The sequence below is a fragment of the Culex quinquefasciatus genome, chromosome 1 (genome assembly GCF_015732765.1).
Source record: "Culex quinquefasciatus strain JHB chromosome 1, VPISU_Cqui_1.0_pri_paternal, whole genome shotgun sequence".
Classification (NCBI taxonomy): Eukaryota; Metazoa; Arthropoda; class Insecta; order Diptera; family Culicidae; genus Culex; species Culex quinquefasciatus.
In genome coordinates, this window is record NC_051861.1 from 899624 (window position 1) to 926475 (window position 26852).

At 43.2% G+C, this 26852-nt stretch overlaps 1 protein-coding gene across 1 annotated transcript in view; it reads right to left on the bottom strand.

Moving 5' to 3' along the window:
* The window catches only part of LOC6032023 (homeobox protein abdominal-B), a 112722-nt gene that overhangs the window by 9498 nt on the left and 76372 nt on the right, over positions 1-26852 (bottom strand). Inside the window, exons 3-5 of the mRNA XM_038267023.1 lie at positions 20723-20778; positions 19310-19361; positions 116-553 (exon numbers count right to left, since the gene is read on the bottom strand). Coding sequence (XP_038122951.1) covers positions 116-553; positions 19310-19361; positions 20723-20778 — 546 coding nt within the window. The remainder of the gene's footprint in view (positions 1-115; positions 554-19309; positions 19362-20722; positions 20779-26852) is intronic.

The following is a 26852-nucleotide window of genomic DNA, read 5'->3' on the forward strand; positions in this document are numbered from 1 at the left end:
ACAAAAAAAGGTTGGGATTGTTAGTGCAACACGAGCAGGTTGGGTTAGTTGTGAGGAAAATTCCAAAACAAGTTAGTGGGTCGAGGGAAAGTGGGTTTCGTAAGGGAGGTCTTACCTGAGGGTTGCGAGCTCACACTGGCAGGTGATTCACTGGCCGTGGAAGGTGCCACGATCTGGGTCTGCGAGGATACGACCGAGCTGTTCTGCTGCGGGCCAGTGGCGGAGGAATTGGTCTGCTGGGAGCTGGCCTGCGACGGAACCTGTGAAGGTTGCTGCTGCTGAGCCTGCTGTTGGGCTTGTTGCTGCTGAGCTGCGGCTGCTGCTGCGGCCGCTGCAGCTTGCTGTTGAGCCTGCTGCTGTTGGGCCTGCTGCTGCTGCTGTTGCTGCTGTACGATATGGTTCGTGGTGTGGTTGGTGTGCTGCAGGGACGGTGGACTCCGGCTGCCAACACCTGTCTGGCCAACGCCGGAAGGGTCCTCGTACATGGCAGCACCGGCTGCGTGCACTGAATGGGAGTGTTGCCCCCACCAGGCCCCGGCAGCAGCGTGCGACCCTGCCGTGACATCGTGGGGATCGTGATATATTGCGCACGCCAGGTCAGAGGTGTGATGTGGATGGTTTAGCAAAGTGATCGTAATTTTTGCGGATTTTTCGGAACCGTCACACAGGAAAGGTGAATCCCGGGGTTCGGGATTGGTGTGTTACGATCGGGGATCGTTACACGATGGGGTCGCGGTGCACCGCAGACGACGACGAGGTTTCGTTCCGAGTCAATTGGAACCAATCACCGTGAAGAGAGTTTGCAGCAAACACCAAAGTTCAAGTTCGAGTTCACCAAGTAATCACAGTTTGTTCAATTGATCAACGTTTAGCGCCGTTGTAATCCAAACAGCATCGTGTGTGAGTGTGCAGTTTGTTTGTTTTTGTTTGACACATTAGATTTTTACGATTTGATTTTATTTTAATATTATCATTTTACGATGGTGATTCACACAGGTCGATGTCGATGACGATGATGACGGGTTTTTTTTATTGCACCAACACAAATTTTGCGTGGAAAGAAAGAAAACACAAACTTTTAGTTTTGTTCCTGATGACCGGGTTGGCCAATTTGAATTTTTCTTCAGCCGTTGCGAACACTGTACAATCTCAAGTTTGTTACGTTCTTATTGCACTTGATACTAATTTCGTTTCTCGTGTACCATAGGCATTCAACTGCCCTTACTGCACTTGATATATTTTTGTTTCATCACAATTTTTGCAACCAAAAAAGAAGCACACTTGCACAATATTTCTTCGTCAATTGCGCCACCACAATTTTTTTCTGATTTTTCCCCCCACCGAACAGGTCGAATCAGCGCCAGCTCAAGTACGTATATGTGGATTCGATTTCGAGGGAGAAAACGGCGACGAAGACGACGACGACCAAAAAAGGTACCAAAAGACCACGACGACGTAGACGACGTTGTTTTCCCTCACGCTCTCACGATAAACTAACCGCGAGTTCCTCCGCGACCGCGACGTACCACCGACTCTTCCAAAGACCAAACTCTCAACTGCCTCTGAAGGAGAATCTCACGTGAGCGCGCGCGAAACCGTCGCAGAAGTCGAGTCGAGTCGTCGCGCGCGTTTTTGGTGTGGTGTGTCTTAACTTGAAGAGGTTCAGCCTTACACTGAAAAACAAATCTTAGAACATCGGACAACACAGCGTGTAGTCTCAGTCGGCTCTGTGTTTGTTCTCTATACACGCCGCCGCCCGTGAGGTGATGATCAGTGGCCAAGAGACTTGCACCAACCCAAGGGGGAAGAAAGGCTCAGAGCACGTATCGTAGCAGGCGCGTTGTGTGAGAGTGAGAGCGCGCGCAAGGCAAGGAAATTCAACAAACGACGTGTGTCCGTACACAGCGTGTGTTGTACACACAATCCCTCGCTCTCTCGTCGTTCGTTCGTTCGCTCTCTCCCATCGTGCATGGCATGCTATGCGCTACAACGTCGAGCTATGCCAACAGACACAGACGCAAACGGTGAAGAGAGAGCAAACCGCGACTTTATACGCGTGCGCGCGCGCTCGCGAGCTATTCTCCTCAAAAAAGCACGTATCGAATCTTGTATACACACTATACGGTGACTATTCCTTCATTACATTGTGTTTACACTGTCGAGTGTACGACGACCGTGGTCAACTCGCGAGCGCAATGTGCCATCTCGCGACCGGAAAGTGAACTACTCCACGGGTAGTGGTGGAAGCTTGGTCCAAGAACCTGCTCTAAAACAAACGTGCATCGATACAATTTCGCCCGGGAAATTTGTCCAACCTAACCAAAAACGAAACGAGTTGCAACTTCGTCGCGTCGATTATAATTTATGATGGCTGGTAATTAATGCAATAATCATAAAATCATCTCGTAAAAATATCCCTCTCTGTGAGAACCGTGTCTCACACAACCACAAACGAGAGGAAAAAAATCTCTGTATAATATGTTAACTAACCCTAGATTTAAAACTAACAACTAATTTAAATGTAAAAATAATTGTACTTCGACCTTGTGAACTATCCTAACCTAACCATCATTGAAATGATCATCGCGAGCGAAACTGTTATCTACTCTCGCGAGATCGTCACGATAACTGCAGTAGAATCGTGTAGATAACAAAAATACGAAAACTGTTGAGCCTGTAGTGGTCAGCAGCAGATAGGTTCAGATTAAAGCAGCAAAACCCCCCAGAATCAGATCCCAATAAACCACGGTCGAAGCTATCTCGGTCTCGCGTTTTATCCAAAGAAAATAAGTAGTTTTTGTTCCAAGTTTGTGCGAAATAAAACCCAAGTACATTTAACTTTATTCTGCGAATCTTAGTTCTATACATAATCCGAACTCGTATCCGCTTGTGGTTGCCGTGGTGAAATCCCTGGTGAAGTTCTGGGCTGTGTGAAAATTAATGCGCTGGTCCACTTGAGCCGTGAAGAATTGTGCATTAAGTGGCTGGGAAAAGGTTCTCGTGTGTGCTCTGCGAGGAAATAAGTCGTGTGTGATCCGTTTGGTGCTACAAGTTGGTTTGCTTACGCAATCAACCGAGCTGAGTGGGAATTGGGTGTTTCTGCTGTGGCCGTTTGAGTGAAGAATCTACCTGGGCGTCTTGGACGTCTACACGGCGGTGGCTGTGGCACCTGAACCGGTCACGTAAGTGCGTGCTAGCTGCATTTTTTGGGCCACTCTTCGAGTGGGTGTTAATTCCTCCCATCGAACCATCCGGGACCGAGCCCGGCCCCATCATCTGGTCCTTCGAGCCGGATGGGAGGTCGCCCCGACCAGGAGGTGCGGTGAGTACGCCATTTTGAGGATTGCTGCACAAAGGTGCACTGTTGGCTCCAACTAAGCCATTTTGTTGGAGAGCGTGGTTCTTGCTAAGAACAATTAAGCGCGCGCGAAAATTGGCCTTATTGTGCTCGCGTTTGCGGTGTGCCCCAAGCGAGATTTTTTGGAAATTTGGAATTCCGGCAGAAATTGGCCAACCTGGGAGCAAACTTTTGAAAGTTTTGCGTGCATGCTAAAGTGGTTGTGGGTGGCAAGTCAATCGCGTTAGGGTGGTACGATCGCGTCGGTAGTACCTGCCCCGGTCGAACCTGCGTCGCGTAACTCAGTACGAGCGCGACGGGAAAATCCGTATCCGATACTCCGTGCTGTTTCCGTTTCCCGCGTTTTGTTTTTGGTGGTAGCGAAGTCCAGTGGTGAGTGAGAGTGTGCATTATGGCTGCGGCGAAGCAACGGTTGTCCGATTGCTTGGTCAGGCGGCAAGGTATTGAGACTATGCGCAACCAGGTGGAAAAGTTCATCGCGAAGTTCAACGCTGAGACGGACACGTGCCAGATTCCTGTCCGTTTGGAAAGTTTGGATCGAGCGTATCGCGAGTTCCTCGAAGTCCAAGCCGAGCTCGAACGTACCGACAAATTCGAGTATTTGGAAACTCATTTGACGGAACGAGCCGACTTCGAGACGAGATACTGCGAAGCCAAGGGATTTTTGCTGTCGAAGCGGACCGAGGAGCAGAACCTGACCGCAATGAACAGCACCATGAACACTAGCCAGCCAACCCATCCAGTATCCTTCCACCTACGCCTACCCAAGATCGACCTGCCGAAATTTGATGGAGATTTCTCTCGTTGGCTATCCTTCCGTGATGCGTTCACGTCGATGGTGCATTCCAATCCAGACATCCCAACAGTGGCGAAGCTGCAGTACTTGTTGAACTCACTCGTGGATAAGGCAGCACTGCAGTTCGAGAACGTGGAGATTGAGGCAGACAAGTATGCGCCAACGTGGGACGAACTGCTGAAACGCTACGACAACAAGCGGTTCCTGAAGCGCAAACTGTTCCATGCCCTGTACGATCTGCCTTCGCTGAAGCGCGAATCCGCTAGTGACCTGCGTACGCTCGTGGACGATTTTCACCGGCATGTGAAGGCGTTGGAAAAGCTGAAAGAGCCAGTCGCGCACTGGGACACACCTCTTGTCAGCATCCTGTGTTACAAGCTAGACTCCAGATCGCTGCGTGCTTGGGAGGAGCACACTAGCAAAGAAGAAGTCGTGACGTACGCAATGCTGACCGACTTCCTGTACCAACGATTGAGAATGCTTGAGTCCGTCCGTGAGACTTCAGAGCAGCAGCAGCCGTCCAAGGTGGCCGGTACCAATCCCCATCCATTCCAGAAGAAGCCGTTCAAGGTCGTATCCAACGCTGTCGCATCTAGGACGTACAGCAACAATCCACAGTGTCTGGCCTGCTCGGAATCTCATCGGTTGTTTGAATGCCCAGTGTTTGCCAGGAAGTCCATCCAACAACGCCAAGATTTGGTGTACCAGAAGCGTCTTTGCTGGAACTGCTTCCGATCCGGACACCAATCTCGGAATTGCTTGTCGAGATTTACGTGCCAGGTCTGCCACGAGAAGCACCACACCCTGTTGCACCGAGATGCACCGCCGAAGATGTCGTCAACGCAAGCCGCGCCGAAGAAGCCATCCCAGCAACCGATCCAATCCACGTCGACGTCGGTGGATCCCACACCTAGTACGTCGAACCCAGAATCCCAAGTTAGCTTGTCGGTCCAGTCACACCGAAGCACAGTACTCCTGGAGACGGTTGCACTTGAAGTTCTTGGCCAGAACGGAAAGAAATATCCTGCTAGAGCCCTGCTCGATTCGGCGTCCATGTGCAACTTCATCACGAAGAAGCTTGCGAACACCCTGAACCTCCGTCGAAAGAAGGTCGACATCGATGTAGCAGGTATCGGAGAATCCACGAAGCAGATCAAGTGCCAGCTGACTGCTACTATCCAATCCAAGCACACTCCGTACGCTGCTAAGCTCGAGTTCCTTATCCTGAAGAGACCGACGATCAACCTGCCAACCATCCCAGTCGACGTATCCCAGTGGAAGCTACCTGAAGTTTCGTTGGCAGATCCCAAGTTCAACGTTCCGTCCGATATTGACATTGTTATCGGCGGAGAATCCTACCACGAGCTGCACACTGGCAGCAAGCAGACCCTCGACGAGGGCCTCCCGTTGATGATCGAGACAGTGTTTGGGTGGACCGTATCCGGAAAAGTGTGTATCCCATCCCCAAGTATCCCACGTGTTTGCCACCTCACCACTGTTGATCGAAGCCTGGAACAAGCGCTCCAGAAGTTCTGGGAACTGGAAGCTGTCGAACCCTGTTCAGTGCTAACCACAGAAGAAACCCACTGTGAAGAAATCTATTCCGCTACCACCACGCGCGATTCGTCGGGTCGTTATATCGTTCGCTTGCCACTCACCCGCGATCCGCTCGTCACCCTCGGCGCATCCAGAACAATCGCCGAACGTCGTTTCCTGAGCCTGGAGAAGAGACTGGAGCGTGATCCCACCACTCGTGAAGCGTACTGTAAGTTCATGGACGAGTACGAACGCCTCAACCACATGCACAAAGTCGACGATCCCGTGGACGACAGCATTCCGCACTGCTATCTTCCACACCACCCGGTATTCAAGGCCTCGAGTACCACAACCAAAGTCCGTGTAGTTTTCGACGCGTCGTGCAAGACGGCGTCGGGATTCTCCGTGAACGACCTGCAACTGGTGGGACCAGTCGTTCAGGAAGATTTGCTGTCGATCGTCATGCGTTTCCGAACCTACCCAATCGCGCTAGTAGCAGACTGTGAGAAAATGTACCGCCAAGTTTTGCTACATCCGGAAGACCGTCCGTACCAACGCATCCTCTGGCGTCCGACTCCAACCCAACCGCTTGCGACGTACGAGCTGAACACCGTAACGTACGGTTTCGCATCCTCGCCGTTTTTGGCAACCCGCACCCTCCTCGAGATAGCCAAAGACGAAGCCAAGAACTACCCAGAAGCAGTCGAAGCAGTGAAGCAGGATTTCTATGTGGATGATTTCCTGTCTGGCGCTGATGACCTCCCATCCGCAACCCGAATCCGGAAGCAAGTATCCGCCATGCTGTTAGCAGCCGGTTTCCCGCTGAAGAAGTGGGCATCCAACGTTCCAGAGGCGCTAGCTGATGTTCCAGAAGAAGATCTTGCCATCGTTCCGCTCCGTGACCTGAAGGACGACCAATCCGTGTCTGTGCTCGGACTTGTTTGGGATCCAGTTTCTGACGCACTCCGTTTCAAGGTGGAACTTCCGCTACCCGCAGCTGTACTCACGAAGCGGATCGTGATGTCGTACATCGCCAAGATTTTCGATCCAGCTGGCTTCAGTGGTCCAGTTATCGTAGTATCCAAGCTGTACATGCAGGGTCTGTGGACTTTGCGCACCAAGGAGAAGCACCGCTACGAATGGGACCGCCCGCTCCCTCGCAGCTGCAAGCTGAATGGAAAGCGTACCACAGTACGCTTGAAGAATTGTCGAAAGTCCGGATTCCAAGATGTGTGTACCTGCCAACCGCCAAGTCCGTCGAGCTGCACTTCTACTCTGATGCGTCGGAGAAAGCCTACGGAGCCAACTGTTACGTGCGCTGTGAGACGGTCAAAGGTATCCAAGTGAGACTGTTGGCGTCGAGATCCAAGGTCGCTCCGCTGTCCAAGCTTCAATCCATCGCCGATCTTGAGCTGTGTGGAGCTGAACTGTCCGTGAAGCTTTACAAGAAGGTGGTGAAAGCCATCAAGAAGCCAGTAGAAGTGTTCTTCCATACAGACTCGATGATCGTACTGCAGTGGTTGCAGTCCCCACCAGCCCGTTGGAAGACATTTGTGGCGAACCGAGTAGCACGGATCCAAGCCGAAACCGACGTGAGACGCTGGCGACATGTTCCCGGAATCTGTAACCCAGCCGACGTCCTCTCCCGTGGCCTGAGCCCCATCGAGCTTGTCAACTGTTTGCTGTGGTGGTTTGGCCCGGAGTACCTGTCCAAGTCCCGTGAACACTGGCCACGCTCTGTGATTCCCGATGTCGATCCTGCTACTCTACCTGGAGCAAGAAGCAAGGCCGCCGTGATGCTGATCACCGCTGCCGATCCGAAGTTCTCCGATGAGCTGTTCAGCCGTTTCTCCGATTACTTCCACCTACGTCGCGCTGTCGCTTACTGGAGAAGATACTTCCGTATCCTGAAAGCTGTATCCAAGAAGGAGAAGCCAGAGCGTCCCGAAATTCTCACTGCCGCCGAGCTGCGTGACGCTGAGATCGCTCTGTGCCGTGTAGCCCAGCGAGACATGTTTGCAGAAGATGCTGCCGACCTGGTCTCCAAGGAACAAGTATCACCGTCGTCGCCGCTGAAGTGGCTTAATCCGATCCTGCACGGTGACGGACTCATTCGAGTCGGCGGAAGACTCAGCAATGCTGCAGTTCCCGATGAAGTAAAGCACCCGATCGTGTTGTTAGCGAAGCATCCGCTTTCCATCCTGTTGGCGAAATCGTACCACGTTGATTTGTTGCACGCTGGTCCCCAGCTGATGCTCGCTACGATTCGCCAGAAGTTCTGGATCATCGGTGGCCGGAATCTGGTCCGCCAAACCTACCATCTCTGCAAAGAATGTTTCCAGAACAAGCCAACCCTAGTGAAGCAGAGCATCGCTGATTTGCCAACCTCACGTGTCACCCCAACCAGACCGTTTGCTGTGAGCGGTGTAGATTATTGTGGACCTTTCTACATTAAGTCGCCCATCCGAAACCGAGCTCCAACCAAAGCGTATGTCGCTATTTTCGTGTGTTTCGCTACACGTGCTGTGCACATCGAGCTAGTGTCGGACCTATCCACCCAAGCTTTTCTGTCCGCACTTCGTCGTTTTGTCGCACGCCGTGGAAGACCGAAGGAGATCCATAGCGACAACGGAACAGCGTTCAAGGGCGCATCCAACGAGCTCCGCAAAGTCTACAGCATGCTGAAAACCGATCAAGAAAGCCGGAAGTCGATTCTCGATTATTGCGCTGCAAACGAGATAACCTGGCATTTCATCCCACCACGTGCTCCACACTTTGGCGGACTGTGGGAAGCAGCCGTCAAGTCAGCGAAGCACCACCTGTTACGTGAGATCGGCAACACCAACGTGAGTTACGAGGACATGAGCACTCTACTAACCCAGATCGAGATGTGCTTGAACTCCCGACCCCTCGTGCCAATCCCAAGCGATCCCTCGGACCTAGAGGTCCTGACACCAGGCCACTTCCTGGTCGGCACGAACCTGCAAGCTGTTGAAGAACTTAACCTGGCCGACGTTCCGGACAATCGTTTGTCGCACTGGGAGCTGACACAGAAGCGTTTCCAGAGAATCTGGTCGAGATGGTATCCTGAATATCTGCAACAGCTCCAGTCGCGCGCAGTCAAGGGCTGCAAGAATCCCGTCACGATCGAACCAGGACAAGTTGTGCTGATCAAAGACGACAACCTGCCGCCGACGCAGTGGCCGTTAGGCCGAATCACCCACGTTCATCCCGGTAAAGACGGCGTTGTACGCGTCGTCACCCTTAAAACAGCATCATCGGATGCCGTCGTCAGGCCGGTCGCCAAGATCGCACTTCTGCCAGTTCCGGCTGAGTCGGAGCAGCAGCTTAACCCAGCTTGCAGTAACTGAACCCGGTAGAGCACGCCAAAATTTGCTCGATGTCTTCGTGGGAATCTCGCAGGTAATTGCGGTTCCAATCCCCTATTTTGTGTCGTTCGATCTACCGGGTCTTTTCCACTCCCAGATGCCTAAGCCGAAGAAGAAGAAGTACGTCGTTTGTCATCGTTTTGCTGTTTGTCGACATCCGCCCATCCGTGTAAGCCGTTCATCCGACCCTGGTAGAGCACGCCGAAATTTGCTCGATGCCTTCGTGGGAATCTCGCAGGTAATTGCGGTTCCAATACCCCTAATTGTCGCGTTCGATCTACCGGGTCTTTTCCTCTCCAGATGTCGAAGAAGATGGTGCCCAGCGAGTCAACGATCCAGTTCGTCGCAGTTTTTGACCCTGGTAGAGCACGCCGAAATTGCTCGATGCCTTCGTGGGAATCTCGCAGGTAATTGCGGTTCCAATCCTTTACTTTTTCGCGTCCGATCTACCGGGTCTTTTTCTCTGCCAGATGTTGACGAAATTGATTTCTGGCACCACTTCTTCACCACCCCCAAACTGCATTCGTGACTCCGCCTCACCACCCACATCGAGCCGAGAAGTCACATGGCCTGTCAGCGGACATGCCAGATGCAGCCGAAGAGTCACGTGCTGGCTCACCCGAAGTTTCCCGATTGCCAGCCGAGCCGAGTCGAGTCCGATCAAGGTCGGCGAAGGAGCGATGGAGAAGCATGGTTGTATGATTGTGAAGAGAGTGTTTTGATGTTTGATTGTGAAGAGAGGAGTGATTGATTTTTTGTGTTAGTTTTAGAATTAGTTTTGTACATATTGTAAATAGTGTGTTGAAATAGCCGAGCCATTTCAAGGTGGCCGGAATGTATAATATGTTAACTAACCCTAGATTTAAAACTAACAACTAATTTAAATGTAAAAATAATTGTACTTCGACCTTGTGAACTATCCTAACCTAACCATCATTGAAATGATCATCGCGAGCGAAACTGTTATCTACTCGCGAGATCGTCACGATAACTGCAGTAGAATCGTGTAGATAACAAAAATACGAAAACTGTTGAGCCTGTAGTGGTCAGCAGCAGATAGGTTCAGATTAAAGCAGCAAAACCCCCCAGAATCAGATCCCAATAAACCACGGTCGAAGCTATCTCGGTCTCGCGTTTTATCCAAAGAAAATAAGTAGTTTTTGTTCCAAGTTTGTGCGAAATAAAACCCAAGTACATTTAACTTTATTCTGCGAATCTTAGTTCTATACATAATCCGAACTCGTATCCGCTTGTGGTTGCCGTGGTGAAATCCCTGGTGAAGTTCTGGGCTGTGTGAAAATTAATGCGCTGGTCCACTTGAGCCGTGAAGAATTGTGCATTAAGTGGCTGGGAAAAGGTTCTCGTGTGTGCTCTGCGAGGAAATAAGTCGTGTGTGATCCGTTTGGTGCTACAAGTTGGTTTGCTTACGCAATCAACCGAGCTGAGTGGGAATTGGGTGTTTCTGCTGTGGCCGTTTGAGTGAAGAATCTACCTGGGCGTCTTGGACGTCTACACGGCGGTGGCTGTGGCACCTGAACCGGTCACGTAAGTGCGTGCTAGCTGCATTTTTTGGGCCACTCTTCGAGTGGGTGTTAATTCCTCCCATCGAACCATCCGGGACCGAGCCCGGCCCCATCAATCTCAAACACCCAAAAAAAAACAAAGAAAAAAATCGCCAGACCTCACATTCTCCAAATCCAAACTTGCAAGCGAGGGCGTGGGTTCGGGCCCGGAGGGCTAAAGGAGAAAAAATCGACCCCAGAAAACGGACGGAAAAAAGCGAAAGACGACGTCGACGGAATAAAAGAAGACATAATTGACCATTTTTCCACACTTTGCCACTCACTCGCAAGTGTCCCCCATAAAAGTGACCTGTTGGATAGGCGGATTTTTTTTGGTCGCAAAAAAATCAATTTATTTTTTTTTTTAAACTAGCCAAATTTTTTAACATTTTTGTCAAAAAGTTAACCTGCTATAGAAATTAAAATAAAAGTGACCTGTTGGATAGGCGGATTTTTTTTGGTCGCAAAAAATCGATCTATTTTTTTTAAACCAGCATCATTTTTCAACATTTTTGTTAAAAAGTTAACCTGCTATAGAAATTAAAAAAAATGTGCATATTAATTTCATCCGGGAATGGTTATGCAATGCTATGCTATGTTATGCTATGATGATTTAGAAATCGTAATGTTATTTGGACAAAAATTTACAAAACATAATTTGTTTTAAGCCGGGGTCGGCGGTGTAGTGGTGAGCGTGGTTGCCTCTTATCACAGATGGTCTGGGATCGATCCCAGACCTGCCACGGTAGAGTCGCTGGTTGGACTCACAACCCAAAGGTCGTCAGTTTGAATCCCGTGGTGGTTGGGAGCTTAGGTGTACAAAGAGGTTTGTATTACCTCGCCGTTCCAAACCCTCCAAGTTAAGAGTAGGAATCTCGCAATAGAGAACGCCAAGGAAATGGTATAGAGCAAACAATTGTAACTTTGTTGTTTCTTGTGCTTCCGAAATTGAAACTAATAACTTTTCCTCATAACCACTTTCACCCATCGAAAAACCGACCTCCAAACGTAACCCTGCGGCCTTGGTTTATTGTTGTGGTACATACTTTTTTTTCGCGCTCCAGGCTTTCAAAAACCAATAAAACAAACGGGAGCTACTATTCGTCATCGTCGAGCCCCCTTGTTGTTGTCTTGTTTGAAACCACCATCATACCGCGCTGGGAGACAGAAGAAGAAAGCCGTAAAGGTGTTTAAAGACCCATTCGGAAGCGGCACAAACGGATTCCCCCGGCCAAGGAACTGCCAGCCGCAGAATGGTTCACTTTCGCCCATCAGAATTACGACACTCTAACGACGATGATGGCTCGTGAGCGCGCGCGAGTTCACTCGTAATAAAGTGATAATTTAATTATCGGCCTTAAATTGCTCCCAATAATCCGGACACGTTCCCGCGGCGGCCAAAGGCGCCACGCGAGACTCCTGAAGAAGTTTTATGGCGACTCTAATAAGAGTATAAAAATCTGTTTATTCTTGCGTCGTATTTTCATTAATATTTTCCCTTTCGCGTTTCGTTGTTTTCTGTTTGCTCTACTAATTTGCAGCACAATTAACGAATTTTACCTTTTCGACAAAACGTCCTGGGAACCTCGTTGAGACCCAGAAAATCAAACAGTCGAAAGTGGTGCTATAAAGTTATAAAACGCTAAACACACCAAACACACAAACTCACAAAAAAAAAGAAATCATATTTAATTTGACGATTTATTGCCGTGTAAATGTTTTTTTTTTCTCTTAAGGGGTCCTAACCCGGGCTGCTTTCGCACCTCATTTCGTTCGTTTGTTCGTTACATTCCGGCGTCTCGTGTCGTAAAGACGCTCTACGTGAGAATGACATGTTGGTGCTGCTACCGAATCGTCAATCGGGGTGCATCGTAAGAGCAGCAAATTAAAAATGATGACAAACGGAATGTGTGGCAGGGTACTCGTCTTGGGAGACGATTGGCTGATTTTGGAAGGGATCGAATGTTTTCCGCGTTTAAGGTATCAAATGTGTCAGAATTGTCATTACATGGCTAAAATATGAAGATCATCAAATAGAAAAAAAAATAAAGCTAGTACTTTCAGCAACAAAAATGTTTTCAAGCGACTTTTTAGAATACCCTCTAGATAAAACAAAAACATGGCTACTCACAAAAAAATGATGGAAAAAAGGAAAAGGTTTTTTAAAGTATTTATATTTTGAAATTGGATTTCGTTTAGCCATATTTTTTTGTAATGCATTTCATATATATTTTTGTTTGTAATTTAGGTAAGTTCAATGTTATCACAATAACAGAATGCAATAGAAGATTTTTTATATTTTTTACAGCTTCGTGGAAAAAGGACTTTTAATTCTCACTAGCATTTTCCGTGAAAGCTTTTCCTTGAAAGGTAGCGTGCAAAAATCGTTTAAATTTGTGAAGTGAAAGGACTATAAAAAAATATATTGCTTTAGAAAAACCAATAAATGTAGTACACTTTATTCAACCAAGGTTAACCTAATCACCAGTTGGTAGTAATATCACATTTTGGAAAGGGACCATCCATAAACCACGTGGACACTTTTTTGGGAATCTGTAACCCCCCCCCCCCTCGTGGACAATTGTCCATACAAAAAAAATCTTTTTGTATGGATCGTGGACAATCGCCAACCCCCTAAAGTGTCCACGTGGTTTAAATTTACCACTTTATTGGTGTAATGCAAATTTTACAATCTAAATTCTGTCATTATTACACCTTCACATTTTACAACATTCAGATTTACACATTTTTTACTATGTAGCCAAAAATCCCCTAATCAGTTTACAACCAACTCAAAAGAAAACAATCAACTTTTAACCCTCTACTGCCCTAATTTTTTTTCGAAAATATTTATTTTTCCCGTGTTCAGGAGGTCATTTTGAGCAACTTTTGTTCTACGAAAAACTTTACTTCTCTTGTTTTATGTTTTTCTTGTTTTATTTTTAGTATTTTAATTTGCATTTATCTTGTTTAGTTTATGTTTGTTTTGGTAAAATTTAGCCTTTTCTACCACCAAATATAATAAGATTTTGCATATCTAATTTTTTCACGTTTTTAAAGTCACTTTTAAAATTTTTTGCATGTTTTTTACATTTTCTGCTAAAGAATGGCACCATCATCATTTAAATTGCAAAAAAAAATGCATAGAGGCATAGTCTGGGACACTACAAAAATTACTGCATACTTCTTTTTACTGAAAATATAGAAAATGTTACTGAAAAACACAGCCAAAATTGATCCCTTAAAAAATGACATTTTTTAAAACATTGGCAAAGTCATATGAAACAAGTTAAACTTCCAACCCTGAATTTTTCTAAAATTTCAAGAGTTCTTCTTTCCAATGCTTTTTAAAGATCAAAAATCGGTTGGAAAATTGATTTTTAGCGATTTTTTAGATCGAAGCCCGTCCAAAGACGGGGTTAGGTTGTAGAGAGTTAAATTGAAAATGACAAAAATGGCCATATACGTCCCATCAGGTCTGAAAGGGCTTTAAAGTGGCTTAAATTTAGAAATTAATTAAAAATTTGATTATCTAAAGCAATGTGCATCGACATTTCAAAAACAAGTTTAGGTTGGAGACTTTTGGCTTGGTAACTATAGCAAACTTGCTAAAAGTTGAAAAAAAGGTTGAACTATGGAAGGTTTAAAATTTGCTGGTTGAATATAACCTTGTTTAACCAAACTAAAATTATTATTTCTAAACTAAAATTACAAGTAACGCGAAATCTGCCTTCATTCCCAGTAATATTAAATTTTTTTTCCTGTGCATGATCAGAATTAAACGACAAAATTACAAAAATCATTTTTGAATGTTGAAAAACTTGGCCGACTTGAAAAATTCAATTTGAACTTATAATAAAAAGTTATTTCTTTAAATTTAGCTAATGTTTGTAAAAGTTTAATTTTTTAAATGCAAATTGAGCATTTCAATAAAAACATTTATGTTGGCAAATTCCATTTTTTTTTTTCAAACAAAATTGTCTTATACCCAGCCTGGAGAATTTTTGCTTGCATGATTTTTCCAGGTTTTTTTCAAATGTCGACTTGGCATCCATGCGTGTGGATAAAAGTACCAACAACATTGTCAAAGTCCAAAATTATTCAACTAATTATTTTTCGATTTTAGGTTTCCCGCTAAACGTCCGCAGAATTGAGCCATATCATCGAAATATTGATTTTTAAAATTTCAAAGAAAAAAAAATCGCTTATTATTTCATCCAACATTTTTAATCGCTTTTTAAAAACTAAATTTAAATTGCAGCTATGTAGAATATTTTAAATTTAGTATTTCAATTTTAAGAATTAGGACTTTCAATCCGTTTTATGACAAAAACATATTTGACGCATCTTAAAGGTTTCTAACCAAATTGCAAGTTTTGGGTGAAGCATTCTTGTGAAGCCAAGGTCTCGTGTCTCGAAATCCGTTAAATATGCACCTGCACAAAAATGAACCCCCTCTCAACTCAACCCCCTTCCCCATTTTGAGGTTGCACACACAATTAACAAATCGTAAATTAGTTTTCCAGCCAGCAGCGCAATACGGCGCGACTTGTACGTGTGTGTGTGTTTGTGGGTGCCCCAGGAATTAACACAATTTCAAACTGGCACCTTAAACAACTTTTTATGATCCCGTAAAAAAATGGTGGAACATCGCTGAATGTCCGCGGCTCCGACTGGTGGCCTGATGGGCCTTTTTTAATGCTCCATATATCATCTGGGGAAGAGGCACACACACACACAGTCATCGTGTTTGCAAGTTTGTTTTTGTAAATAGTCGCGGACAGTTTGTGATAGTTTGTAGCGCGACCTTGGGGAGGACCTTCTAGTTGTGGAGGGGAAAAAGGTCTAGTGGAGCGGAAGTGTTGATAAGACGAGAGGAAATGAGACACATTTTTTTCGGGACAATCAATTCCACGAATTCCAGCTCAAATAGTTTGTGGCAAGTGAAACTAACTGCCCTCCGGTTGACTTTTGGCTCGCTAGTGTTCAGGAATGACGCGCTTTGTTGTGTCTTTGAACTCGAACTCGACTGCAAGACAGCACAAAAAGCGGCCAAGTCACTTTGGAAAACCGAGCGAGAGATAAGCGCAATATCATCGCGGCAGAGTCACTTTTGCTGGCGTGTCCTCGAGTTTCAGGTATTTTTTTTGCTGTACGATCGTCGCTGGTTTTCAACCGAGACTTTTTTGCTGCTCCACGTTCGGAGTCGTGCGAAATTAAAATGCGGAAACCAGCACTTTAAAACTTCGCCGTCGTCTTCTCCTTCTTCTGCCAAACTCCTCATCAGCTCATTTGCTGCCTCTGTTGTTTCTCTGCTCCGCGACCCAGCGAGTCGTCCAAACGAAGAAGACGTGAAGCCGTGCGCGGTGCGCACACAAAATGGCGTGTTTGGGCATGAGTACGATAGTGATCTCGAATTTCTTGAAAACCGGCCGGCGCAGTGCGAAGGCATGGCCGCAGACGACGACGATTCAGGCGCATCAGAGGCAAAATTTGATTTCGCGAAGCTATGCGAAATTGGCATTTTGTGCGCGTCCGAGTCGCTTCTCGCGCGCGGATTTTTTGCTTGGCTGCGAGTTTTTTCGTTTGAAGCCGCCGCCATCAAGTGAGGCAAGATGTGGCTTGCTGGACTTGAGACCGTCTTCAGTGCTGGCTGAGGCTCCGATTCAGCTGGAATGCAGCAACCAAAGGGGAGATTCAAATGCCAACAACAACGGTATAAAGCTGATAGCCGAGCGATTCAGAAACGGGGGGAAATGGAAGAAACATGGAAAAACTTGTACTGACAGTCGGGAATACAAATTACCTGAAAATAAAGAAAAGACGTCGAAGCAACAAAACGAAAGAAGAAAACCAACCAAGAAAGAAGGAAAATAAAAATTGTATACAAAAGACATAAATTATAATGATTAGCATCAATTGCGCGAATGAGGCAGCCTGAGCGAAGAAGAAGACGCGACTGGAGAACCAACCAGTCAGAGTCCGTCAGCAGCAGGAAACAAAATGAACGCAAACGCGCGCGGGGACAGAGTGACAAATTACCGGGAATTTTGGACGACGACGACGACGACGACGTTGAAATATCAAGCCGGGTTCATATGATTTAGGCGATGATTTATCTTTCTAGCTTTTGACGGTAGTCTCTCTCGCGGTCGTAAACTGGATTTCCAGAGGAATGTCGGTGCAGTAGAAAAAAGTTGAAGCTAAAAAACTGACAGAAAAAGAACCTTAGAAAGTTTACTCAAATCAAATCTTCACTAATAAATTATTTTTTTAAAGAAAAAAAATCAAACCATCCACATTAACGACCCCCGGGTCTTTTGTGGTCTCTATTGCAAGTTTCTGCTCGAACCTAGGAGTCCCAAGGCTTGAATGGGGAGGGCACCCAAACCTCTTTTTACTCCAAGGAACCTTCCACCCTAGTGTTTGAACTGACGACCTTTGGATTGCGAGTCCGATGGAAGGTTGGAGCAGATGGGAATCGAACCCAGAATCATCCGCTTACAAAGCGGACAGCGTAACCATTCGGCCACGCACTGCCACTTTTTTAAAGAGAAGATCTCAAATTCAATATTTCAGAAACGTATTTTTTCGTATTTTTAAGATCAACATCGAGTTCTGTGATCCTATTTTTGTAAAATTTGAATAGTTGATTACCTATTAAAATATAGAATGCATTTTTTTTTTTCAACAGTTGACCGCCGCCATTTTGGTCACCATTTTGGATTTAAAAATTCTAGATCAATTTAGCATGTTTTAGGGGTCATACTTAAGCTGGAAAATCCAAAATAGGACAACAACAAAAACATTTACAATTATTCAAATTTAAATTTTGGCAAGGCTTTCGGTAATCGAGTTTGGACTGTATTATATTTTCCGCGTTATTTTGAGCAATTTTGGCTACAAAAAACATCTAATTTAATTATATATTTAGCAATTCTTTAATTTTTTTATATTATTTATATATTTTTTTATATTTAGCAATTCTCACGAAAACAGCACGACCAAAAAACAAAAGTGCTCAGATCGGGATCGAAATTGGACTGGGAGTTCCATGGCCAAAATATTTAGACCCGTATTTTTTTTGCCGGGTAGATAAAGTTTCGTCGATTTTCGCAAAAACCACTTTTTTTTTTAATCATAACTTCGTTTTATGTTTCAACCGATTTTAGCTTTCGTGGGCATAAATCAGACTTAAAAAATTAGATTTGTCTCATTAATTTCCAAAAAATCATTTTTCGAAATCCTGTTAATGATCCCCTCCCATTTTTGAGTAGGCTACAATTGATTTCCCGAGGAATCAGATAAAAATATTTCCACACATTATCTTATTGGTTCAGACACCGTCGACAGGGCATTTTTTAAAAAAATATTCATTTGACTTCTTCAAATTTTAGGTTAGGTTTTTGAAATTTTCCTTCAAAGCCAAACTAATCACCTTTTGTTTGCGTCCAAGACAGCTAAAAACAGTTGAAATGGAACGGAAAACATGTTTTTTTTACGAAACGCGACAAAAATGGGTTTTTTTGGGAAACCTAATCCTGGGTCTTCCACCCTTCACTTGAAAAGCAGGGGATATTAGTTAAAAACACAATCAAAGTTGATCCCGACACTTAATTTTTTTAAACATTGGCAAAAGCACATGAAACAAGTTAAATCTAGAGTGTCAAATTTCCCGTAAAAATATTTTAAAACATAACATCAAATATAAAATTGTATTTTCTAAAAATTGTATGATTTTTTACAAGCAGTCAAGCCATTGATTAATCTTAACAATGAGTTTGACCATTAAAGTTGTGGTCTTCTACAGTTTTGTTGCAAAATATTTATCAGAATCAGGATTAGAACAATTTCGAATAAATTTCCCGGGAATTCCAGAGATTTGAAAATTTCTCGGTTCCCGGTATTTTAAAAATCCCGATAAATTGGACGCTCGATTTAAATTACTAAGCCCAAGATTTCTGAAACAATACAAAATTCTGTCTTCCAATGAATTTTGAAGATTTAAAATTGGTTCAAAAATGAATCGCGAAGATGAGTCGCAATCGATTTAAAAAAAATGCTTTTGGAGCTTTTAATCGTAAAATCTTAGTGGCGTTCATCCCACTGAATCCGAAGCCAGATTCACAACAATAAGATGCAATTTTTAGCAACGTCCAATTTTATATTTATTAAAGGTTGCAAGGGATTTAATTTAGTGTGGAGATACACACAAAACATAAATTGTAACCCTTAACTCAAATTAGATACAGCATCTTGTCTTGAGGACTGTGTAAGAAACGTTTTTAAAAATACGTTTCACGTTGCTTCAAAGCTTTGCATTTTTTAAGCAGTGAGAGTTGCAATTGAAAACACGTACGTCTATCTTAAATTAGACGGTGGTAGGATTGGCGAGCAATTAGCGGCAAACTGTAATGAGTGAAAGGATGGAGACTAAGTTAACATTCATAATTAATTTTAATTGGAAGCTTTTGCAAAAAAACGCTTTACAGATCCTTTAAGAAATTTTAAAATTGAGTGTTGAAATATACTATTTCAAACCTTTGCTTGTGTTAGATTTGCAATCGATCGTTTTGTCATCAGCTAGACGATATCTTTTGAGAGTGTACAGTGTTCGCAGCTCAAAATAAAATTCAATGTTTATTTAAGTTAGAAAATGTATAATTACCGTAAGCCGCACTGGCCAGAATACTGTTGCGCCCTAGTATGTTTGGTATGTTCTGAAAATAGAAACGAAACAGTTTTAGAACAGACACACACACACACGCAATACATCCGGGTGACTTTCCACTGCCATCCAACCTCGAGTTAGTTTTCCCAACGACACGAACGCACTCTTCAAATAACGTCATTTCGCCCGCTAGCTGCGCTGTGTACCGCCCATCGAGAATGTCGTCTGGGTCCCACCCCGGGCTTACAGATGCCAGGTGCCAGCTGATTAACCGCGATGTTTGTTCTGTGCGCTCTTGAGCCACTCGAAGCTGCCTCTCGAAAGTGGTGGCCATGTTTTTCTTCTTGTATAAATGTTGTGCATGTTTATTTTCAGCGTCGCCGCTGTGTCCCCAATTTTCCCAAACATTTCTCGTTGTACTTTATTAAATATTTTAAAATTCTCGACATGCTTTTGCTCTCCACCGACGACGACGACGACGAGGTTCGTGGCCAAGACTTGAGACTTGTGACACAGCGAGGCAGAAAAGTGAAGGCATTGTAAGGCCATAAATTAAAACCCAGCGACACACACTCGACTCGACGTCGTTGCTGTGCTTCTAAAACTGGTGTTTCTGGCCGCCGCCATCACTGCTGCGACGCGAGAGCCGGTCTTGGCATTTTGCCCTCGACGAGGCATGTCAGAGGAGTACGTGTTTTTTTTCCTTCAACCGCGGGCAACCTGAAACCGCTTGTGTCCTTCGCCGAGAGTGTGTGATTCTGGTTTTTCAAGATATTCGAGTAGAAATCAGATAACATGGCGGGCTGACCAGAGTCGGCGATCCTTCTCGCGTGAAGCGGGTTTGAATGTTGGATAAAGTCGAGAAAATTATGCATTCAACGGCAGCGCTCGCGCGCTACATGCTGTGCCACGAAGACTGCAATATACTTGGAAATTTCCAGCTAAAACGCGACAACAATGTTGGCTCTCGCTGCTTTTATTCCATCGCGAAATGGAAAACTGTCACGCCGAGTTGAGCGAATTTTATGGCCGGCGCACATTTTGTTATACTTTTTGCACTCGCCGGCTGCTGCCGGCAGGGATCTGGGCCCAAGCCAAAGACTGCGACACCATCATCTTCCGAGCTGCTCCGGATTCTGGTCGTCGTCGTCGTCGTAATAACGGTATATTAACAATCAATGCATCGCCATGAGCCACCCAGAGTCCACGTCCCGGAGGAGACTCGTAAAAAGCTTAATTGATTCATTAGCATCTGTTTTCCGCTCGATACCCTCGAACATCTCGACCAGCATCTCTCGGCTCGTGGACCATTTCCAGACTCGACCATGTAATGGCGCAAAGGACGTCACTGCGCAGGACAGCTGCTGAGGTGCGTTCGTGTGTCCAGGGTTCACCGCCAGGTTCACTCACCTTCCTAATGATTAAATCACTCACTCTGAGCGACGGGTAGTGGTTGTCATTGTTTTCTGGAACGAAACGAAGCGAAAAATATATGTAGCAGATTAGGGACGGCGCCAAGGATTCGGCGAAAGGCCAAAGTTTAACGCTTTGGGACTTGCCGAAAGGAGTTCGTAAATTATTTGCAATCTTATCAACCGTTGACCACCCGAGTTGGCGACTCAATTTTGCACCAACAACCTCACGCTTTACGAGCTTTAAATGATTCCAGTATCATCGTACTTATAATTTCAAGCCATACAAATTGAAGACAATTTCTTCGACCTAAAAGCCACTCCTAACGGACCCCAAAAACAACTCCAGAATCAACTCCAGCCCCCGATAGTGGGCGCCCGATAAGGTAGCAGCAAAGTGAAAGAACCGAAAAGCAGTCTATATAAAATACAACAATAAAATCGGTTCCAAATCACCAGCCCCGGGAGAGTGACTTAATTTCGGCGTTCTCTGCGCGACACGATCGTAAAAATGCGCGCGACGTACTTATCTCCCATCTCGGGGACCAGGAATCCGGACGGCGGAGACAGAAGCCCGGGCTTCTGATCCGCTTCTCGGGGTTGTTTACATCAGTGTTGTCCTCGATGAACTTGTTTTCGGAGCGAAAAGAAAGTTGATCAATCTGGAACGAGTGGTTCCTGGCAAAGTGGAATGCTTTCAAGGTTTATTTTTGACCGAGGTAGTCTAGAAAAGCTGATATTAGATTTGAAACTACACAAGCTAATATTACGATTTTAGTCCCTTTAAAATATCATGATTTGAAAACTCTGAACATATCATTATTATAAAGGTGAAACAAATTTCAAAAGTTTGAGATGAGCGAATATTAACTGATAGGGGAAATATACCCATTTTAAGCCTATTAGCGGTCGTGTTTGAATGATGCTGGATAATCTGGAGTGTTCCTTGAAATTCACTAAAACCAAGTACACCAACGAGTAGAGCAACTTTTTGTGAACATTTCTGTTTATTTTTCACTTTTATTAAAAGTTATGCTATTCCTTTTACAAGCTTTTAAAAAAATATTTCCCAAATGAGCAGTTCTCTACGGAATCGGTCTTTTTTCTTTAATTTTAATTTTTGTATTTTTTAATCTGGCTGAAACTTATTTGGTGCCTTCGGTATGCCCAAAGAAGCCATTTTGCATCATTAGTTTGTCCATATAATTTTCCATACAAATTTGGCAGCTGTCCATACAAAAATGATATGTGAAAATTCAAAAATCTGTATCTTTTGAAGGAATTTTTTGATCGATTTGGTGTCTTCGGCAAAGTTGTAGGTATGGATATGGACTACACTGAAAAAAAATTATACACGGTAAAAAAAATTGGTGATTTTTAATTTAACTTTTTGTCACTAAAACTTGATTTGCAAAAAAACACTATTTTTAATTTTTTTTATTTTTTGATATGTTTTAGAGGACATAAAATGCCAACTTTTCAGAAATTTCCAGAATGGGCAAAAAATCTTTGACCGAGTTATGATTTTTTGAATCAATACAGATTTTTTCAAAAAATCGAAATATTGATCGCAAAAATTTTTCAACTTCATTTTTCGATGTAAAATTGAATTTGCAATCAAAAAGTACTTCAGTGAATTTTTGATAAAGTGCACCGTTTTCAAGTTATAACCAATTTTAGGTAACTTTTTTGAAAATAGTCGCAGTTTTTCATTTTTTAAAATTAGTGCCCATGTTTGCCCATCTCTGAAAAAAATATTTTTGAAAAGCTGAAAAAATTCTCTATATTTTGCTTTATTGAACTTTGTTGATACGACCCATATTTGCTGAGATATGTCGTTGCATGGTCCGGTTAAAAAAAACAGTGAAAATTCCGATGTTTTCTAAGTTCACCCAAATTTAATCCACCATATTTTCTAATAGTCGATATCTTAGGTGAGACTTAGAAAACATCAATTTTCCTGTTTTTTAACCTTTGCATGGCAATATCTCAGCAACTACGGGTCGTATCAACAAAGTTCAATAAAGCAAAATATAGAGAATTTTCTCAGCTTTTCAAAAATATTTTTTTCGAAGATGGGCAAACATGGGCACTAATTTTAAAAAATGAAAAACTGCGACTATTTTCAAAAAAGTTACCTAAAATTGGTTATAACTTGAAAACGGTGCACTTTATCAAAAATTCACTGAAGTACTTTTTGATTCCAAATTCAATTTTACATCGAAAAATGAAGTTGAAAAATTTTTGCGATCAATATTTCGATTTTTTGAAAAAATCTGTATTGATTCAAAAAATCATAACTCGGTCAAAGATTTTTTGCCCATTCTGGAAATTTCTGAAAAGTTGGCATTTTATGTCCTCTAAAACATATCAAAAATAAAAAATTAAAAATAGTGTTTTTTTGCAAATCAAGTTTTAGTGACAAAAAGTTAAATTAAAAATCACCAAATTTTTTTACCGTGTATAATTTTTTTCAGTGTAGTCCATATTCATACCTACAACTTTGCCGAAGACACCAAATCGATCAAAAAATTCCTTCAAAAGATACAGATTTTTGAATTTTCACATATCATTTTTGTATGGACAGCTGCCAAATTTGTATGGAAAATTATATGGACAAACTAATGATGCAAAATGGCTTCTTTGGGCATACCGAAGGCACCAAAAAAGTTTCAGCCGGATTAAAAAATACAGAAAAAATCGAATGACCGAAATCTCAGAGAATTGCTCAAATGCATTCTAATCAGTCGAGTGCATTTGGGCCACGCCCATTTTTCTATTTTCAGCTTAGTTCTTTTTTTCTTCCAGCGCTCTTTTGGGTCTGCTTAGTGCTGCCAAAATTGATGAAATTTTAAGCGAACACTCACGAAAAATAGCATTTATAGTGAAAGTTTCCTGGCATCACTGGCTCACTCCAACAGGCGCTGCTGGTGGTGTTGGTGGCCACCTATTTGCCTTCGCTTCGCGCTCGGTTTTCTTCAGCCTTCGATTGGAATGGGTATTCAAAATTCAAACGTCAAAAGACTTGGCGCGTTTGTTTTTTTGATGACGCTTGCTAATTATTTACATGTTTCGGGATTATTTTTCAAGAGAGTGACTAACTAATGTGCAAAAGAACATGTTGCCGGTAGTTGGAAGCAATTTTATATTTTAAGTGCTTTGAAATCGTTAGCGCAAGTGATGATGGCGACTTTCGTTAAGCAGTTAACCTCTGATCTTGCGTGTCGATGTGTGTGCTACCAAAATGATGAGAAATGGTCTCGCAAAATAGAAATTCTGATCAAAAGTTCATTAAATTTGATCTTTTTGGCCAGTAAACTAATCATATTCGCTTGCGAGCTTTTTTCACCCGCGAAAGAGAGAGGAGGAGAATCACGCAAAAGAAAATCGTTCCCGAACTTCTCCAAGAAAATCAATCTGTTAATGATTTTTTGTGAATTTCCTTGTCAGCACCACTTAAAATACTTTATTTCACTTTGTTTACACACATTGTCCATCTACAAACAGTGACAGGTCATTTTTCATTGTATGACTTTACACTTGCAAGTGTGGTAGTGAAAAAGATGTTCCGCATAATAATCAAGATTAGAGGTGGGCAAAATCGCTCTTTTTTAGGAGCCGCTCATTTTCGTTCGCTCATTTAAAAGAGCCGCTCTTTTGAACGGCTCTTTCGCTCTTTTTCAAAATTTTGATGAAAAGGTTTTTCTAAAATCGTATGATTTTATAAGTTATTTCACATTGGACTTTTACAAATAATTTGATAAAAAAAATTAAAACTGAAAACGAGAAGATGCCCTTTAAAATCATAGGTCTTGGCGGTCTCTAGGTCAAGATTTCTACTCGAAGCTATACATTCAAGTAATTGAATGGCATCCAAACTTAAATCTAGGATGTTGGAACAATTGCTTTTAATTTTAAAATTGTGTTTATTTCTGCAAGAATTGAACTAATGATGATATTTTATTTGGAGAAAACATTATGCGAACTCTTTTCATTCTGATTTAATCAATAAAGTCTGTAATTGCTAAAAGGTTTTTTTTCCAAAATCTCGAAATTATTCAGTAAATTTTTGGTAATATTTTACAAATTATGCAATTTGAAATGCTCAAATTTGTATTCCGGTAATACTTTAATGTACAACAGTTTTTTTTCATATTGTTTAATGAATCATTTACCTTTGGAATTAATTTTCATAAGCATTGAAAAATTTGAAATTGTATTTTCAATTCTCAAAAACAAATTCAATACTATTTTTTTTTTTTTTTTTGGAGTTCAATAAATTATATTTATAACAAAAAATAATGCCATTTCGAGCCAGATTTTTCAAAAGACGGAAGTTTAAAAAAGAACCGCGGTTCTTTTTTTGTGAGCCACGGATCTTTCGCTCTTTTTAGTGAACCGGCTCTTTGAGCGGCTCGCTCTTTTTTTGCCCACCTCTAATCAAGATGATGATTTTTTTAGATTCCTTTTACCGATCTTTCGTGCGCGAGAGAGGAGAGCCATGTTCCATTCAGATGTATTCTCTTGATAAACGTTCAAAGATTTTCTTTTGATGATGATTCTTCCATCGCTGCCAGTAAGTATCATACATTTGCATGCATACTCGAGGCGGTGCTGTTGCTGGTAAGTTCATAGCCTAAATTGTATTTTTGGAGCTTTAATCGAGCATCAAACTCTCCATATGACGAAGATAGGTGTTTGATTAGAAAGGGTATATTTCCCCTATTCAATGCACCATGCGTCTCCATTGATTTTGACAAAAAATAGCTAGAAGAATTGTTCGATAATTCATATTTAAAGAAGCGCTTGAATATCATTAAAAAATCAACTCAGATATCTTAATTCCAAATTTACATTTAGTTTTTCAAGTTTCAACTGGATTTCAGACGATAACTTTGCATATTCAACAAATTTCTGTTTTCGTTCTCAGAATTTTTCGATCGCCCAAACTGGTAGAATCCAACTTATTCATAAGGGGTGTCCGATGTCTGCGAGTTTGAAAAGGCATACTTTGATTCCATTTCCAAAATAAATCTTTCCAAAACCAATCTCAGACGTCAATGTAGCAAACAAATCCTCCCAGAGCCACGATCAGCATTCGATCTCCCCACATGTGTTTACGAAATTAAATCCAGCTTTCGTAACGCGCCAAACAGCGTCCACAGCACGTTCCACAACGACACATGTTCAATATTAACATCACACAAACATCCCCCTCACAGTTTAAAATAGAAAAAAAAACCGGTCTCCGAAGACACGCCGAAAACGAGACAAGTCCAACCCAAGTGGAAAATTGGCAAAAAATAATTCAAATTCCCCCTATTTCGATTCGATTCCGTTCGATTGCAGCACAAACATTTGCTCTATCGATCGGGTTTAGTTTCCACCGGGAAATTCAATCACAAGAGGGTCAGCAAACCCTTCTTTCTGAAGCTCGTCGTCATGACGAGCCCTAGATCTACCCCAGCTGTCAAATCGAAAAAAAAAAAACCATCGCAATCGGCCCCTAATCGGATTAGGTTTCACGTCGAATAATACCGTTTGTTGTTGTTTGGGACTCGACCATGCAACCGACTTGGACGACGCCAACGCCAACGGACGATGAAATCACTCCAGTTTCCAGCGGCGTGGCAAGATGGCGACGACGACGACGAGGGAACGAACCGCGGTAATCTTAATTTATTGAACAAATCTAAATGGATCCATTTTGTGTGAGAGAGAGAGAGTGTGCCGGACCGAACCGGGCAAGAGTTAATCCCATCATCCGTGCGGCCAGAGGCCAACAGCACAGGGGCTTAGCGAAGATCAAGCCGGATTGATTAATAAGCGTGGCGGCAGCAGTGTGGAGTTGTGGGATTTGTGGGGGTCGTTGCTTGGGGAAAGAACGCCACTGTTGAGGAAGGGGTGTAAGCCGCCCACAGGCGGCCACCGGATCAAATCGATTTTTCTTTGTTCTACTAGGGAATGAAAGAAGTTCTTTTTAAATTGTGCATTTTCTGAAAATACTCTGATTTGAAAGTTCAAGCATATCTTAAACGAGTTTCGTAAGAATCTTCATAGAAGAGTTTTACTAAGCAATCACTGAGAGAGAAAATCGTAAGAGAATGGATCTCTCTTCTCACTTTTGC